The sequence below is a fragment of the Giraffa tippelskirchi genome, chromosome 8, assembly GCF_054371585.1.
Source record: "Giraffa tippelskirchi isolate mGirTip1 chromosome 8, T2T-mGirTip1v1.2.pri, whole genome shotgun sequence".
In the NCBI taxonomy this organism is placed as follows: domain Eukaryota; kingdom Metazoa; phylum Chordata; class Mammalia; order Artiodactyla; family Giraffidae; genus Giraffa; species Giraffa tippelskirchi.
Genome location: NC_137282.1, coordinates 104,246,977 through 104,265,137, shown reverse-complemented (window position 1 = coordinate 104,265,137; position 18,161 = coordinate 104,246,977). Strand labels below are relative to the sequence as shown.

The 18,161-nt window shown below is 37.6% G+C and overlaps 1 protein-coding gene across 6 annotated transcripts in view; it reads left to right on the top strand.

The window, feature by feature from the left end:
• Positions 1-18,161, top strand: part of ADAMTS6 (ADAM metallopeptidase with thrombospondin type 1 motif 6) — a 278,314-nt gene that overhangs the window by 18,853 nt on the left and 241,300 nt on the right. For all 6 annotated transcript variants that reach the window (XR_014061715.1, XR_014061716.1, XR_014061717.1 and 3 more), the window contains exons 4-6: positions 1,524-1,735; positions 2,172-2,255; positions 2,762-2,907. Coding sequence is in view for 3 of the 6 variants with exons in the window: in XM_081518235.1 (XP_081374361.1) it covers positions 1,524-1,735; positions 2,172-2,255; positions 2,762-2,907 (442 nt within the window). In the remaining 3 variants the exon portion in view is untranslated. The remainder of the gene's footprint in view (positions 1-1,523; positions 1,736-2,171; positions 2,256-2,761; positions 2,908-18,161) is intronic.

Sequence of the window (18,161 nt, the reverse complement as noted above, 5' to 3'; positions counted from 1 at the left end):
TTAAGAGTATCTGCCACAATGGACATAGAGGAATACTTACTGACTGTCTTGGGGATATGGTGTTGAATTAAGTAGAATGTTTCTGTCTTTCTTGACCTTTAGGAATAGACACTCATTTATTTGAGTTTCAAAGTATTTGACTGATGCTTCCTGTGGTTATTTCTATTTCTTAAAATTTATAACTTCTCTCAGTTATTTTTAAAAGGGAAAAGCTGAAAACAGCAATGCCACTACTTTTTATCAAGTAGATTATATAGATTACTCTAATTTTTCCTCACTAAATTTTTCAATAAGTGATGGTTAGAAAGATTTCCTGTTCAGTCTGAGGATCTGAAAGTGAGGCATATAGGGACTTCCCTGGTGGTCCGGTTATTAAGAATCTGCGTTTCTAAGGCAGGGGACACAGGTTTAATCCCTGGTCAGGGAACTAAGATTTCACATGGTGTGAGGCAACTAAACCTACAAGCCTCAGTGAAGACCCAGCACAGCCAAAATAATAAAAAACAGAATGAATCTATAGTTAAAAGTCTTCTCTTAAAAAAAAAAAATGAAAATGTGTACAAAGGAACTGTACTTGTTCAAGTTTACTAAATGAAGATGAATATAAGTTAGGCAAGTGTTTACAAATGCCATAGTACTAAAAGGTTTCCTCTGTGCTGAGGGACCAAATATCTAAAAATCAAAAGAAAAGCTACAATCCACACTGAAATCTGGTTTAAAGTGAGTCATGTTGGAATCATTGTCTTTCAACTCTGATTCTAATCCCATTTACTTCTAAAGTTTGGAAAAGGAATATATTGGGTACTTTGTCAAGATAAAGAGTTCTAGACTCTGAAACTAAATGAAAAAGATAATTCATATCCTTTTAGAACTGAGATTTCTAGAGCAGTTGTTGTTGTTCAGTCACTAAGTCATGTCTGACTCTTTGTGACCCCATGAACTGGAGCACACCAGGCTTCCCTGTCCCTGAGTTTGCTCAAACTCATGTCCATTGAATCAGGGTCTTTATCTAGAGCAAAATTGCTCTAATTAAAATAGTTTAATAAAAGCATCTTATTTTAAAATAAATGCTTGCAAAGCATTTTAGGAGTAGATTTTTGCAATATTAATATTCTTCATCAGAACTGTTTTAGGTTGTTTAGAAAGTTAATGCTTAATAGTTGCTTTTTAAACAACTTGAAATGATGTTTTAAAGTATAGATTTTAAATTTAAAAGTATTATGACATAATCACTCACTGGAAAAATATGAACTGCTTATTTGAAAATTCCTTTTTTAAAGTTAACTATTAGATTTATTTTGTTTTTATGAACAGTTTAATGTTATTAATTTTTTCAGGTAAGATTATTTTGAAAAATTGAAAGAGTTTAATTTTTTTGCCACTGCATTTCCTCATCCCCTTCCCTCACTTTGAAAAATCTTAATATGTTAGAGAATTTGAGAAGCATGTCTGCATGAAAGCTCTATGAATAAGTAGGTTAAATTAGTTAACCTATGTGAACTATGTAATTGTTTTTATTGTAGACCTCCTAAGAAGTGGCAAACCTTGGTGGTTGAATGACACATCTGCTCTTCCTTCTTCACTACCAATTAATGGCACACGTATCCACCAGAGACAGAAGAGATCAGTAAGCATTGAGCGGTTTGTGGAGACACTAGTAGTGGCAGACAAAATGATGGTGGGCTACCATGGCCGCAAAGACATTGAACATTACATTTTGAGTGTGATGAATATTGTAAGTTTGATCCCTCTATATAATTTTTTAACTTAATAATTTGTTGTGATTTTTGACTAAGGTCATGGGTTTTTATTGTGAAATAATTTTGAGAACTAGCTCATCAAAAGTTAGAATTGATCTATTAGTGTTTCAGTTCTATAGAAGATAAATTTAAAGGTTACTTTATTGTTCATTTAAATTGACTCACCCTCTTAATTACTATGTTGTAGTTCATCTTTAGAAGAAAATTTTTCTTGAAATAGACTTGTATAACAAACCTTTTACTAAGATGTCTTGAGGGTAGAGTTCTAAGTGGTATGAGATAAAAGAATACCTTTTTATACACGCAGTGGTTAATTTGATGAAAAATTGTTCTACCACTCTAAAAAAAATTGAACAATCACTTTGTGATTTTTGTCTGACTTTGTGTCTTTTCTTATTTTCTGGAGGTCAGGTTGCCAAACTTTACCGTGATTCCAGCCTAGGAAACGTTGTGAATATTATAGTGGCCCGTTTAATTGTTCTCACAGAAGATCAGGTAAGAATGAGTTAGTTTATAAATCTAAACTCTTAACAGACAGACTGCAGAAATATTAAAAAGTATATTTTATTATTGCTACTCTTAGAAATTTCTAGCTGAATATGACTTTCAGCTCTAAGCACTCAATATTTTAAGCAAGTTTGAAATAGTTTACAAGAATATACCTCTTATGTACAAGATGTATATATGTGTGTGTTAGCTATGTGTTTCAGTACAAAGATGAGCATTTGCATGGCAGACCTCATAACAGTGGTTTTGGTTGGTTTTGTAGGCTGATAATCACATATATTCACATTATGTTTAAAGTTGAAACTGGAAAGAATATCTGTTCAATAATACACTAAATTAATTCTAGGCCAGATATGACAGAGATGAAAATTGGCAAGAGGTTATTCCTAGAAACCACTATGTCTAATTATAGTCCCACTTTAGTCTTCAAAAGTTTTAACAACTGACCTTAGTAATTTGTTTGGAACATTTCTGGTATGCATGTTGTATTGCAGCCAAACTTGGAGATAAACCACCATGCAGACAAGTCCCTCGATAGCTTCTGTAAATGGCAGAAATCCATTCTCTCCCACCAAAGTGATGGAAACACCATTCCAGAAAATGGGATTGCCCACCACGATAATGCAGTTCTTATTACTAGGTATGGTTTGTTGAAAGTATTTTACCTTTGATTGTTGTGTTTGATATTGTAACTATATTTGGTTCTGTCTAAAGCCTCATTCGGGTAATGAGTGTAGAGAAAGCAAAATGGTACTTTATTTTTCACCACTGAGAAAGAATATATTACACTATTACTGTTTTTGCATTGCTGCTGCTAAGTCTCTTTAGTCGTGTCCGACTCTGTAAATGAACCAAATAAGAGAAAAGAAAAGATTTAGAGTTGACTTAGAAATTTAGTAAATATGTTTCTTCTATTAAGGTCTGTTCATAAAGTTTAACTGGAAACACATACATATTTTGTTAATTGAACAAAATACTTGCTAAAGCAAGATTGAAAAGTATGAGAAAAATCTGTCTTAAAAATAAAAGTGGGTCATTACTCTTGTTTATAAAATATATTATTCTTACCTCCAAATTGTCAAAAGGGAAGACATCAATAGTTATGCAGTATATTTAGATGAATGCTTATTTAATTAAACATTTTAATTAAGAGATACATAAAGAGGCATGTTTGCTATACTGTATGTTGACTAGCTTGTCTTTCAGGCAGAATTATTACTTGATGATAACTCAATGAATTCATATATTTCTTTCCAGTTTTATAAAACTATATTCAGATCCACATTATTCCTTAGTCTCCAGCAAAAATTCTGTGAAGTAGATATTGTTATTATTTTTCTCATGTAAGAAGTGAGGAAACCAGTTCAAAATATGTAAGTAAAAGAGAAGGGCTCAGGTCCAGGATCCTATCTTTGTTTATACTTGGCTGTCTGTCTGTTTTGTAATACTTTGATTATGGTTGGTTAGAACCATACTTAAATCAACTAAAGATGCTTTTCTTTTGATCTCTTATTAGTATTTAAAAATGAAAACAAAATAAGTTATAACAAATAGACAAATAAGCAAAATGGAAGCATTATTCTATCTTGGAAAGTGGATTACTTTTTTTTAAATTTGCAAGGCCGTGTTTAACATAAATATCATCTGTGGTATGCCCACTGACTCCACATTAGACTCTATGGGTGGGGGGGGCGGGGCGGGGTATGAAGTATGTAGGATCAGAACTGTGAGGCCCGGTATGATAATGTGACTTTAGCTTTTTGAAAAATATTCCTGTTAACAGAGTTGTCAAGTTTCTGATTTCACGTTTTTTTATGCTTACAATTGACTTCATCTACCTCACATTGTAAACCAAAAAAGTTTTTTATAGAAACTTTTTTTTTTTAAATAAATTTATTTATTTTAGTTGGGGGCTAATTACTTTACAACATTGTAGTAGTTTTTGCCATACATTGACATGAATCGGCCATGGGTTTACATGTGTTCCCCATCCTGAACCCCCCTCCCACCTCCCTCCCCATCCCATCCCTCTGGATCATCCCATTGCCCCAGCCCTGAGCATTTGTCTCATGCATTGAACATGGAATGGTGTTCTGTTTCACATATGATAATATACATGTTTCAATGCTATTCTCCCAGAACGTCCCACCCTCACCTTCTCCCTCAGAGTCCATAAGACTGTTCTACGCATCTGTGTCTCTTATTCTGTCTCGCATATAGGGTTATCGTTACCATCTTTCAAATTCCATATATACGCATTAGTATACTGTATTGGTGTTTTTCTTTCTGGCTTACTTCACTCTGTATAATGGGCTCCAGTTTCATCCATCTCAATAGAACCAATTCAAATGTATTTTTTTTAATGGCTGAGTAATATTCCATTGTGTATATGTACCAGAGCTTCCTTATCCACTCGTCTGCTGATGGACATCTAGGTTGCTTCCATGTCCTGGCTATTGTAAACAGTGCTGCGATGAACATTGGGGTACATGCGTCTCTTTCAATTCTGGTTTCCTCGGTGTGTATGCCCAGCAGTGGGATTGCTGGGTCATATGGCAATTCTATTCCCAATTTTTTAAGGAATCTCCACACTGTTCTCCATAGTGGCTGTACTAGTTTGCATTCCCACCAACAGTTATAGAAACTTTTATATAAAGGTGTATGTGATATATTGGTTTCTATGAAATTACTGGAGAAATATATCTATTATATATGTTTAGCAGAATGATCACAGATAATTGCATTGGCATCTATACTCATAGTACTTATATTTATAAACCCTACCTCTCCCCAAAAGGCTCCTGATGATTCATATTTTTGTTATTGTATCTGTGCTGGATTTTCAACATTTTTAAAAACCTATTTATTTATTTACTTGACTGTGCCACACTGCATGGCTTGTAGGATCTTAGTTCCCCTACCAGAGGGTTGAACCTTGGCCCCTCCACAGTGAAAGCACAAAGTCCTAACCACTGGACTGCCAAGGAATTCTCAGATTTTTAACTTTTCCATCAAATGACAGGAGTTATACTAAGAGTGCAAAATTATAAGTATTCAAATAGGGAAATACATCTGGGCAGTTAGCCACCCTTTCTTTACACTGGCTACAGCATTCAACTGTCTGACTTATTACTCTGAATTGGCCCAGATATTTTTGCAGTCCTCTGCAGAACTCTTCTTTGCTTCTATAAGCTACTTTGAGCGCCTGTTTGAATTCTGAGATTTGAACACAAAATTTTCTTTTAAAATTTTCCTCCTAATGTTCAGAAAGCACTAGAAATGATCTCAGAACTTAAAGGACAATACTACAAAGAATTCATATATCATATCATTTTAGATTGGTTTTATAATGAAGGTTAGGAAAATGCCCTTTAGGACAGCATAGAATGCCATTTTGATTTGTTACTAAAGTCTCAAAATAACTTTCACCTCAATTAAAAGTCTATAATTATCTTTATTAGGGCCACAGAGTGGTTTATATAAATGAGTTTCTGATTGTTATTTAGGTTTTTTATTGGTTGGAAGTTTTACCAGTTCTTGACTCTCCCTTGTATATTTTTGATTTGTGAAATTGAATATATGTTTATATCATAGTGCCACTTTTAATAAAAATAATTATGATACTTCCATAGATGATTTTATGTTAACTTTGAAAATTGCTTCATGTAACTCATTTGCTGACATGTTGAGGATTGTGATTCAACCATTTGGAGGTAAGATCGTGATTTATGCTTGCTCGAAATGTATGGGAGAATGTATAATGTGTTCATTGAGAATTCCAGAGAAAAATTGATGTATATGTTTATCTGTACTACGCCAAATTTTGTTCTAGGGATTTAAATGTTTTAATCAGAAAAACATTTGGAACCTAGTTATATAGGTATAATAGTTACCTTTGGAAAAAAGTATAAAAACTCAAAATGTTATCTATCTCCTCTTATCAAATGATATTTTATTGATATAAATTTAAAACAAGCCACTGTACAAAACTATCAGACTACCATAAGTAGACAGAAAGAAAATAAAGAAAATTAAAAAATGAAATTTTGTTGTTTTATCTGATATCAACAATACTGAATTAACACTAAAGAGCGTATTAAAAATGATTAATATATACTTATATTTAAAAATGCTTATATACTTTTTTGTGTGTGTAAGCATATATGTAAATATAATATATAGTGAAATTTTTTATACCTCAACTAGCTTTAGCTAACATTTTTTCTTAAAAACTGAAGCTGAGAATTCCTTGGCAGTCCAGTGGTTAGCAGGGCTTCCCAGATAATACTAGTGGTAAAGAACCTGCCTGCCAATGTAGGAGACGCAGGAGATGTGAGTTTGATCCATGGGTTGAGAAGATCCCCTGGAGAAGGGCGTGGCAACCCACTGCAGTATTCTTGCCTAGAGAATCCCATGTATAGGTCACAAAGAGTCAGACATGACTGAAGCAACTTAGCATGCATGCACCAGTGGTTAAGCTTTGGTCTTTTCACTGGGAGGGCCTTGGTTCAATCCCTGGTGAAAGAACTAAGATTCTACAAGCTATGCAGCATGTCCAAAATGAACAAGAAAAACTGAGGTATAATTGACAAGCAAAATTACGTATATTTAAAGTGTACAATGTGATGATTTGATATACATATACATTGAGCTGATATATATATTTGTGGAGATATATATATATATATCTCTTCATTTTTTTGGGTGTTAGTTCTAATAGGTCTTGTAGGTCTTCATAGAACCGTTCAAGTTCAGCTTCTTCAGCGTTACTGGTCGGGGCATAGACTTGGATTACTGTGATACTGAATGGTTTGCCTTGGAAACGAACAGAGATCATTCTGTCGTTTTTGAGATTGCATCCAAGTACTGTATTTCGGACTCTTTTGTTGACCATGATGGCTACTCCATTTCTTCTAAGGGATTCCTGCCCACAGTAGTAGATAAAATGGTCATCTGAGTTAAATTCACCCATTCCAGTCCATCTTAGTTTGCTGATTCCTAGAGTGTCGATGTTCACTGTTGCCATCTCCTGTTTGACCACTTCTAATTTGCCTTGATTCATGGACCTAACATTCCAGGTTCCTATGCAATATTGCTCTTTACAGCATCGGACTTTGCTTCTATCACCAGTCATATCCACAGCTGGGTACTGTTTTTGCTTTGGCTCCATCTCATCATTCTTTCTGGAGTTATTTCTCCAGTGATCTCCAGTAGCATATTGGGCACCTACTGACCTGGGGAGTTCATCTTTCAGTGTCCTATCTTTTTGCCTTTTCATACTGTTCATGGGGTTCTCAAGGCAAGAATACTGAAGTGGTTTGCCATGTCCTTCTCCAGTGGACCACATTCTGTCAGACCTCTCCATCATGACCCATCCGTCTTGGGTGGCCCCACACGGCATGGCTTAGTTTCATTGAGATAGACAAGGCTGTGGTCCGTGTGATTAGATGGGCTAGTTTTCTGTGATTGTAGTTTCAGTGTGTCTGCCCTCTGATGCCCTCTCGCAACACCTACCATCTTACTTGGGTTTCTCTTACCTTGGACATGGGGTATATCTTCATGGCTGCTCCAGCAAAGTGCAGCCGCTGCTCCTTACCTTGGACAAGGGTTATCTACCCACGGCGGCGCCTCTTGACCTTGAATGTGGAGTAACTCCTCTCGGCCCTCCTGTGCCTACCCAGCCGCCGCTCCTTGGACGTGGGGTAACTCCTCTCGGCCGACGCCCCCGACCTCCAGCTCGGGGTGGCTCCTCTCGGCCGCTGCCCCCGGCCTCGGTCGTGGGGTAGCTCCTCTCAGCCGCGCTTCTGCGCGGTCCGTTGCAGCCGCCAGAGTTCTAAGACCTATTAGAACTAACACCCAAAAAAGATGCCCTTTTCATTATAGGGGACTGGATGCAAAAGTAGGAAGTCAAGAAACACCTGGCGTAACAGGCAAATTTGGCCTTGGAGTACAGAATGAAGCAGGGCAAAGGCGAATAGAGTTTTGCCAAGAGAACTCACTGGTCATAACAAACACCCTCTTCCAACAACACAAGAGAAGACTCTACACATGGCCATCACCAGATGGTCAACACCGAAATCAGATTGATTATATTCTCTGCAGCCAAAGATGGAGAAGCTCTATACAGTCAGCAAAAACAAGACCGAGATCTGACTGTGGCTCAGATCATGAATTCCTTATTGCCAAATTCAGACTTAAATTGAAGAAAATAGGGAAAACCACTAGACCATTCAGGTATGACCTAAATCAAATCCCTTCTGATTATACAGTGGAAGTGAGAAACAGATTTAAGGGACTAGATCTGATAGACAGAATGCCCGATGAGCTATGGACAGAGGTTCGTGACATTGTACAGGAGACAGGGATCAAGACCATTCCCATGGAAAAGAAATGCAAAAAAGCAAAATGGCTGTCTGAGGAGGCCTTACAAATAGCTGTGAAAAGCAAAGGAGAAAAGGAAAGATATTCCCATCTGAATGCAGAGTTCTAAAGAGTAGCAAGGAGAGATAAGAAAGCCTTCCGAAACAATCAATGCAAAGAAATAGAGGAAAACAACAGAATGGGAAAGACTAGAGATCTTTTCAAGAAAATTAGAGATACCAGGGGAACATTTTATGCAAAGATGGGCTCGATAAAGGACAGAAATGGTGTGGACCTAACAAAAGCAGAAGATATTAAGAAGAGGTGGCAAGAATACACAGAAGAACTGTACAAAAAATATCTTCACGACCTAGATAATCACGATGATGTGATTACTCACCTAGAGCCAGACATCCTGGAATGTGAAGTCAAGTGGGCCTTAGAAAGCATCACTACAAAGCTAGTGGAGGTGATGGAATTCCAATTGAGTTATTTCAAATCCTGAAAGATGATGCTGTGAAAGTGCTGCACTCCATATGCCAGCAAATTTGGAAAACTCAGCAGTGGCCACAGGACTGGAAAAGGTCAGTTTTCATTCCAATCTCAAAGAAAGGCAATGCCAAAGAATGCTCGAACTACTGCACAATTGCACTCATCTCACATGCTAGTAAAGTAATGCTCAAAATTCTCCAAGCCAGTCTTCAACAATACGTGAACCATGAATTTCTGCATGTTCAAGCTAGTTTTAGAAAAGGCAGAGGAACCAGAAATCAAATTGCCAACATCATGTGGATCATTGAAAAAGCAAGAGTGTTCCAGAAAAACATCTATTTCTGCTTTATTGACTATGCCAAAACCTTTGACTGTGTGGATCACAATAAACTGTGGAAAATTCTGAAAGAGATGGGACTACCAGACCATCTGACCTGTCTCTTGAGAAACCTGTATGCAGGTCAGGAAGCAACAGTTAGAACTATACATGGACCAACAGACTGGTTCCAAATAGGAAAAGGAGTACGTCACGGCTGTATATTGTCACCCTGCCTATTTAACTTATATGCAGAGTATATCATGAGAAACGCTGGGCTGGAAGAAACACAAGCTGGAATCAAGATTGCCAGGAGAAATATCAATAACCTCAGATATGCAGATGACACCACCCTTCTGGCAGAAAGCGAAGAAGAACTAAAGAGCCTCTTGATGAACGTGAAAGAGGAGAGTGAAAAAGTTGGCTTAAAGCTCAACATTCAGAAAACTAAGATCATGGCATCTGGTCCCATCACCTCATGGGAAATAGCTGGGGAAACAGTGCAAGCAGTGTCAGACTTTATTTTTTTGGGCTCCAAAATCACTGCTGATGGTGATAGCAGCCATGAAATTAAAAGACACTTACTCCTTGGAAGGAAGGTTATGCCCAACCTAGATAGCATATTTAAACGCAGAGACATTACTCTGCCAACAAAGGTCCATCTAGTCAAGGCTATGGTTTTTCCAGTAGTCATGTATGGATGTGAGAGTTGGATGGTGAAGAAAGCTGAGCGCCGAAGAATTGATGCTTTTGAACTGCGGTGTTGGAGAAGACTCTTGAGAGTCCCTTGGACTGCAAGGAGATCCAACCAGTCCATCCTAAAGGAGGTCAGTCCTGGGTGTTCATTGGAAGGACTGATGTTGAAGCTGAAACTCCAATACTTTGGCCACCTCATGCAAAGAGTTGACTCATTGGAAAAGACCCTAATGCTGGGAAGGATTGAGGGCAGGAGGAGAAGAGGACGACAGAGGATGAGATGGCTGGATGGCATCAGCGACTCAATGGACATGGGTTTGGGTAGACTCCAGGAGTTGGTGGTGGACAGGGAGGCCTGGCATGCTGCGTTTCCTGGGGTCGCAAAGAGTCGGACACGACTGAGCGACTGAACTGAACTGGACTGATATATATCCATTGTTGAAAGTGAGATATTAAAATTCCTGCTAGTATTGCATTGCTGCCTATTTCTGCCTTCTGATCTTCCAATATTTGCTTAATATGTTAAGGTGCTCTGATTTTGGAGTATGTATATATTTCAGTTAAATACTCTTGATAAATTGATCCCTCTATCATTATATGATGACTTTCTTTGTCTCTTTTTCAGCTTTTGACTAAAAAGTCTGTTTTGCCCGATATGACTTGATCTTTTCTCTTTACATGAAATATCTTTTATATGTTTTTTCCTCCCTTCCCTTTCAGTCTATATGTATCCTTAAAGCTAAATCATTTCTAGTTCTGGAGAAGGCCCAGCGGTGTAGTCTTCATCCAGCTTCATCAGTTGAGGTTAGCATTGGTTAAGATTGCAGGAGTCCCCAATGGTCAAGACCCCTCCATCAGCAGCAAAGGCTGCTGGAGACAAGCTGATCTTTTTTTCTCTCACAGGGGATATCATTGTGCAAGGGACTCCTCTTGGTGTTGGGTCTGGCTTGGAAGAGCCTACACCAGTGCTGGTGTCTGATGTGTGGGCACCTGTGGAGCAGTCATGGAGTGGGGACTGGAATGCTAGTGCTTGCAGAGTGACAGTGGCTCTGGGGTCGGTGTGCTGGCTGTACTACAGGAGCAATGATGTGTGAGTTGTAGATGTGTGTGAATTAGCCATGTAGATGGAGTCTGATGCATGGCACTTAGAGAGCAGTGGTGGCATCTGGGTCCAGGTGCTGGCTTGCTGGAAGTGACAGTGCCTCCAAGTCTTGAGATGTGGTCATGTGTGGCCCCGTGACAGAGCTGGAGTCTGGTGCATGGGTGCCACAAAGTGGCCCTAGATCCAGGTCTGGCATGTGGGAACAAGGGGAGCAACAATGACTGTAGTGTCTGGGATGTGCTCAGGGCCGGGGTGTGCTGGAAGTTCTTTTCCCAGGCCAGCATAATAGTGGCTCTTTCTTGGGGTAAGCACAGTGACATCTCCTTCCCCAAGATCTGTGACAGCAATAACTTAATTACTTGCGTGGTTAAAACTGCCAGTCTCCTCGGGAGCAGCTGTTGTGAGGGCTCTTAAGTCTTGTGGCTGATAGTTTCCACCTTTCTCTTTGTTCCTAGTTGCCTTTAGACATCTTCAGTAAGCTGATCTCCCCAGTGATCCTTTTTGTGCTGCTGCTGCTGCTGCTAAGTCGCTTCAGTCGTGTCCGACTCTGCGCGACCCCATAGACGGCAGCCCACCAGGCTTCTTGGCCCCTGGGATTCTCCAGGCAAGAACACTGGAGTGGGTTGCCATTTCCTTGTCCAATGCATGAAAGGGAAAAGTGAAAGTGAAGTCGCTCAGTCGTGTCCGACTGTTAGCGACCCCATAGACTACAGCCCACCAGGCTCCGCCTTCGATGGGATTTTCCAGGCAAGAGTACTGGAGTGGGGTGCCATTGCCTTCTCCGCCTTTTGTGCAGTTACCCTTTATTTTTTGCCGTATTATGTTACTGTAGTTTCTTAATTAGACTTAATTAGACTCAAGCCCTTTCAGGACTATTTTCATTTGTGGATTGCTATCTAATTGTTGTCTGTTGGGTGATGAAGGTTGATATTTCCTACTTCACCATCTTGCTGATATAACTCTCCTTTCTTTATTCAATCTTAACATTATGCCACATCAAAGAACAGCTTCATGTCACTTTCTGAACTGATATACTTGCATTGATTACTTCTCTATGGTATATCAACTACCTGACATTTTAGTTTTGAATACCAGAGATAGGTGTAAATTTGTCAAAATATGACCATGTAATGCTTTTTTGAATAATGGTGCATTATTGAAACTTATCTTCCATTTTTGTGATCTGTTTTTAGTTAGAATAGTAGTAACTTACATTGCTTGCTTCTATAGGCTAGATCTGTTTGGATTATCTGACAGTTATTAGTGCTCATCTAAATCAATCTGACATTTATTAACTCTTTCAAAATAATGGAGTATGACATGATATAATTAGTTCAAGAAGTGATTAATAGTTTGTACTTGATATTCTAGAAACAATTTAAGAAGATAACTTAGAACTGTGTGTACACTCAAAATGTTACACTTGCTACAAAAATTTTAGATGATCATTATTGGTATTGAAAAGTTGTTAATTAATGCTATTTAGGAGTAAAACTCTACAATTTGACAAAGTTTGTTAAAATTATTTATATTTCTACATGAAGTCAGGAAATATCCACCATAAATTTAAAGTCAATTTTTAAATTTATCTTGAGTCAAAGAGATTCAAGAAATCTATTTATAGTCTGAAAATAAGTAGAAAATTTAGAGATATATAGTGTACTTGCAACATTGTTTTGAGCAAATTAACATAACTAATGCATATATTTCATGGTTTTCTCCCCTAAACATGCATCAGAATCATATTTTGCATGTTTAAGATATTATATATTTAACGGTATATATTTTGAATAGGTATTATAATCTAAGTTCTTCCCTTTTGGTGATGGCTTTATTGAAATAGTATTTCATAGACTATACAGTTTACCCATTTAAAGTATATGATTCAGTAGTCTTAGTATATTCACAGGGTTGTACAGCCATCACATAATTTTAGAACATTTTCCCCATTCCCTTCATCCTCCCCACCCCAGCTCTAGCCTTAGGCAAGTGGTAATTTACTTTAGCTTTGCTTATTATAAACTTTTCATATAAAGGGAATCATACAGTGTATAGTATAGATGGTGACTGCAGCCATGAAATTAAAATATGCTTGCTCCTTGGAAGAAAAGTTATGACCAACCTAGACAGCATATTAAAAAGCAGAGACATTTCTTTGCCAACAAAGGTCTGTCTAGTCAAAGCTATGGTTTTTCCAGTAGTCATGTGTGGATGTGAGAGTTGGACTATAAGGAAAGTTAAGCGCCGAAGAATTGATACTTTTGAACTGTGGTGTTGGAGAAGACTCTTGAGAGTCCCTTGAACTGCAGGGAGATCCAGCCAGTCCATCCTAAAGGAAATTAGTCCTGAATATTCATTGGAAGGACTGATGCTGAAGCTGAAACTTCAATATGTTGGCCACCTGATGAGAAGAACTGACTCATTGGAAAAGACCCTAATGCTGGGAAAGATTGAAAGCAGGAGGAGAAGGGGACAACAGAGGAAGAGATGGTTGGATGGCACCACTGACTCAATGGACATGAGTTTGAGCAAGCTCTGGGAGTTGGTGATGGACAGGGAGGCTAGGTGTGCTGCAGTCCATGGAGTCACAAAGAGTCAGACACGACTGACTGACTGAACTGAACTGACAGTGTATATATAGTCTTTTGTGACTGGCATAAATAAAACTTTCATAGTACACACAGGGTGGATATTTGATACACAGAACATTAGGATTTGGGGTGGAGATTCTGTGGGTTAGGTATGGAGCCCACATGTTTAATAGTCACTATTTTAAATGACCATTGTTAGCATGAGGAGAATGCAGTGCTAGTACTTGGCCTGTTTTTAGACTACCATAATAAGCCTAGTCATGCCATTCAGTATGTTTGCTTTTTAAAATAAGTAACCACAATTACTGGAATCCACCTTCCAAAGCAGAAGACGCAGGTTTGATCCTTGGGTTGGGAAGACCCCCTGGAATAGGAAGTGGCAACCCACTTCAGTATTCTTGCCTGGAAAATTACATGGACTGAGGAGCCTGGCAGGCTACAGTTCATGGGGTTGCAAAGGGACACAACTGAGCGACTGAAGAACTCTTTTACTTTGCATGGTGTTTTCAAGATTCATCCCATAGTAGCACATAACAGGACTTTTTTTCCTATTATCTTAAATTCTTGGAAAATTCAAGGTACAGCTCTTTTAAGAGTATCTCTGTCAATAAGCTTTTGTTCAAAATATATACTTTCTTTTCAATTTTTCATTAATGAAATGCACAGGATATATAAATATTACTCAATGTACAGATGCAAAAATTATACACCAAGTGACATAATTTAGTCTTTAATTAAAATCAGCATATTTATCCTCTTAAGAGATCATGACTATTTACTTTGATGCTGCTGGGTTTTAAAGGGATTAGAATTTCCATAGTCAACTAATGTTTTCAAGTGGGAGATTAAAAATAGCTATAAAAATGGTTTCTTGCTAAAACTTGGCCTGTAGCATATAGATTTAAATAAATCAAAAAAAATTTTAAAGACTTTCAGAATTATATATAGACTTTTTGATTATATATTAAAAACAGAGGAAAGGGAAATTAAATATGGTACCTTAATATTTATTTGGTATTCATTTATGGATTTTTTTTAATCCTTAAGGAAATGCCAGTTAAATTTTTTATGAAGTATTGTTAAGCTTTTAAGAATATGCTGTGTTTACAGGCAAAAAAGGAATCTTGATTTCAGGTTGTAGGTATATTGATTTTTTATTTTGACATTTTGAAGCATTTATTATTCTCTTACCACCCTGGCTCTACCATTCTTACCTGTCTTGCTGTCTACCTTCCTTCTTCCGTTTTCAGGTGGGTTTTTTTTTTTCTTTTTTCTTTATCCCTGGCTTGTTTGTCCCTTATGTAGATGTGTTTATCTAGATTCAGTTTCCATTCCATTTGAGGATTATGACACACTTGTGTGACCCTAATTTTTGTGCAATCTGGGACACTGTAAGCGTGAAAATGATACCATTGACAGTTTTGGCTAAATAATAGGCACAAAACTAGTACCAGGTAAACAGGATTATGGTCATCCCAGATGTTATGTATGTTTGCTTGTTAAACTTTGGTTACAAAATGGAAATAAGATACCTTTTCTTCAGTCTATGAAGATTAAATAGCATGCAATTTAGTAAATTGTCTTTGTATACATCTTGCCTAAAACTGTGTTTTATTTATAATGGGCATCATTAAATAGTTAAATCTAAGAAGGGTATGTTATAATCAACACTTTAATAGTAAGTAAATTTTTATGTAGTTTGTATGGATGTATTTATGCAGTTTTTTATTATGTGCCAAATACTTGGTGCTTTACAGAATTATATTTAATCATTTAAACTTCTCAATAACTGCATGAGATAGGTTCTATCATTATCTCTATTTTATAGATGAGGAAGCTAAGGCATGGAGAAGTTAAATGATTGGCAAGCTCACATATTAGGTAGAAGACCCAGAATGTAAACCAGGTAGTTTGGTTCCAGAGTACTTTTGGGGGAATTACAAGAGTATTCAACAAAAATTAATATGGAGATACTTTACTAATATTGGTGCCCGTGGTAGGCGGTCTTCTAAGATGGTCCCCAGCTATCTCTGCCTCCTGATGTTCATGACTTTGTACAATCACCTTCTCTTAGATTTGACCTGGACCTCGTGATATCTTAATAATGAGACTTCTTCCTACCTACAGCCAGGGTATATTTTTCCATTTCTTTAGGTCTTTAATTTCTCAGGAATGTTCTATGGTTTTCAGTGTTTTCACACCTCTTGTCCTTAAGATTCCAGTGGTATTTTCTACAAAGATGATAATGATTTTTGTGATTAGAGATAGTTTTAATTTCCTCTTTTAATCATGAAAGATTTTTTTTTTTGCCTGTTTCACTGGCTATACTCTCTAGTACAATGTGGAATAAAGGTGGCTGTATTGCAGCGCCGGTTGTCTTGCTGTATCTCATTGTGTGCACTGTTTGCTGAACCTATGGTAGGCAAGGCGTGATCTGAGAGACTCGAAGAAAATTCGAGGAGCTGTAGGAACTGCAGACACATTTGTTCTCTTCTGGCTGACACAGCAGCCATAACAGTGTTCTTTCCTGGCTGACATAGCAGCCATATCGGTAGACACGCTGTCTTCTCTCCTCTCGTGGCTGACCCAATGGACACAGTCATGATGCAGCAGTAATGCTGCCGCTTTTTAGGTGGAGCCCATATAACAGAAGTAGCCTGTGTCCGAGGGAGTACCTTGTGACACTCATGCTCAGTGCTGTGAATGATCTCAGCTGTTACATAGTCATTATATACAAAACGTGGAGCGTGAGAGCCTAAACATGCCATCTTGGCTAATTTGCTGTCTCCCCACAGTGGCAAAAGCAGACATTGTCTTGTTCCTTCTTGATCTTAGTGGGAAAGCATATCATCTTTCATTATTAAGTGTGATGTTAGCTGTAGGGTTATTGTAAATGCCCTTCAGTCAGTCTAGCAAAGTTCCCTTCTGTACCTAGTTCTCTGAGAGTTTTTATCAGGAATGGATGTTGGATTTTGTCAAATGCCTTTTCTGTATCTATTGGGATGATTATATATATGGTTTTTCATCCTTTAGCTTAATACAGTGAATTGCACTGATTGGCTTAGAACATTATATCAACTTAAGTTTCTGAGATAAGCCCAATTTGGTCATGATATATGTAATTGTTTTAGTATACCATTAGATAAGATTTTCCACAATTTATAGTTTTTTGCATCTATGTGCAAAATGAGCTTCCCACATGGTATGACGGATGGGCTTCCCAAGTGGCTCAGTGGTAAAAAGTCCACCTGCAGTGCAGAAGCTGCAGGCACAGCAACCCACTCTAGTGTTCTTGCCTGGAGAATCCCATGGACAGAGGAGCCTGCTGGGTTATAGTCCATAGTGTCTCAAAGAGTTGCACACAACTGAAGCAACTTAGCACGCACACACGCATGTTTGAGGGATATTGTCCTGTAGTGTTTGTTAATAATGTCTTTATCTGGTTTTGGTCTTAAGAGGGTAATGTTGACCTCACAGTGTGAGTTAGAGAACATTGTTTCCTTTTCAACTTTCTACAATAACTCACATAGAATCAATATTGTTTTACTGTAAATGTTTTATAGAATTCATAAATGAAGCTCTCTGGACCTGGAATTTTCTCTGTGGGGTAATTTTTAACTACCAATTCAAATCTTTCAGAAATATAGGGACTTTTAAAAAAATACACATATATTTGTTTATTTATTTACTTGGCTGCATCTGGTCTTAGTTGTAGCACATGGGATCTTTTCTTCAAGGCATATGAGCTCTTAGTTCCCTGACTAAGGATCAAGCCTTTGTCCCCTTCATTGGAAGGTGGATTCTTAACCACTGGAGCACCAGAGACGTCCCTGAGAAATGGGGCTATTAAGGTTATCTTATTCAATGTGATTTGGTAGTTTCAGTCTTTCAGGAAATATATTTCATCTAAATTGTAGAATGTATTGACAAAATTCTTCGAAATGTTTTCATATTATCCTTTTAACTAGGTGGTACCTTGTAGGGAGGCATAGTAATAATTTGGAGCTGTTACTAACAGTACGTTAGATACAATCAGGTTTTGAGAAGAAAAAGAATTAGCTTCTATTTTCTTTACATAATGGATGATACTGTAGAAATTTAAGCAGAAAAGTGACATAAGCAAATTCAAAATATGTCCCTGGAAGGGGTATGAGGATAGATTTTGTGTGTGTGTGTGTGTGTGTGTGTGTGTGTGTGTGTGTGAGAGAGAGAGAGAGAGAGAGAGACTTAAGTGCTAATATATGCAAAGCAGTGAAAAATGGGTAGAAAAAAAATTCAATGCCTCTTTTCTCGCCAGTTTGGAAAGGCTTTTTAGAACCATTTGAATTAGCATTTCA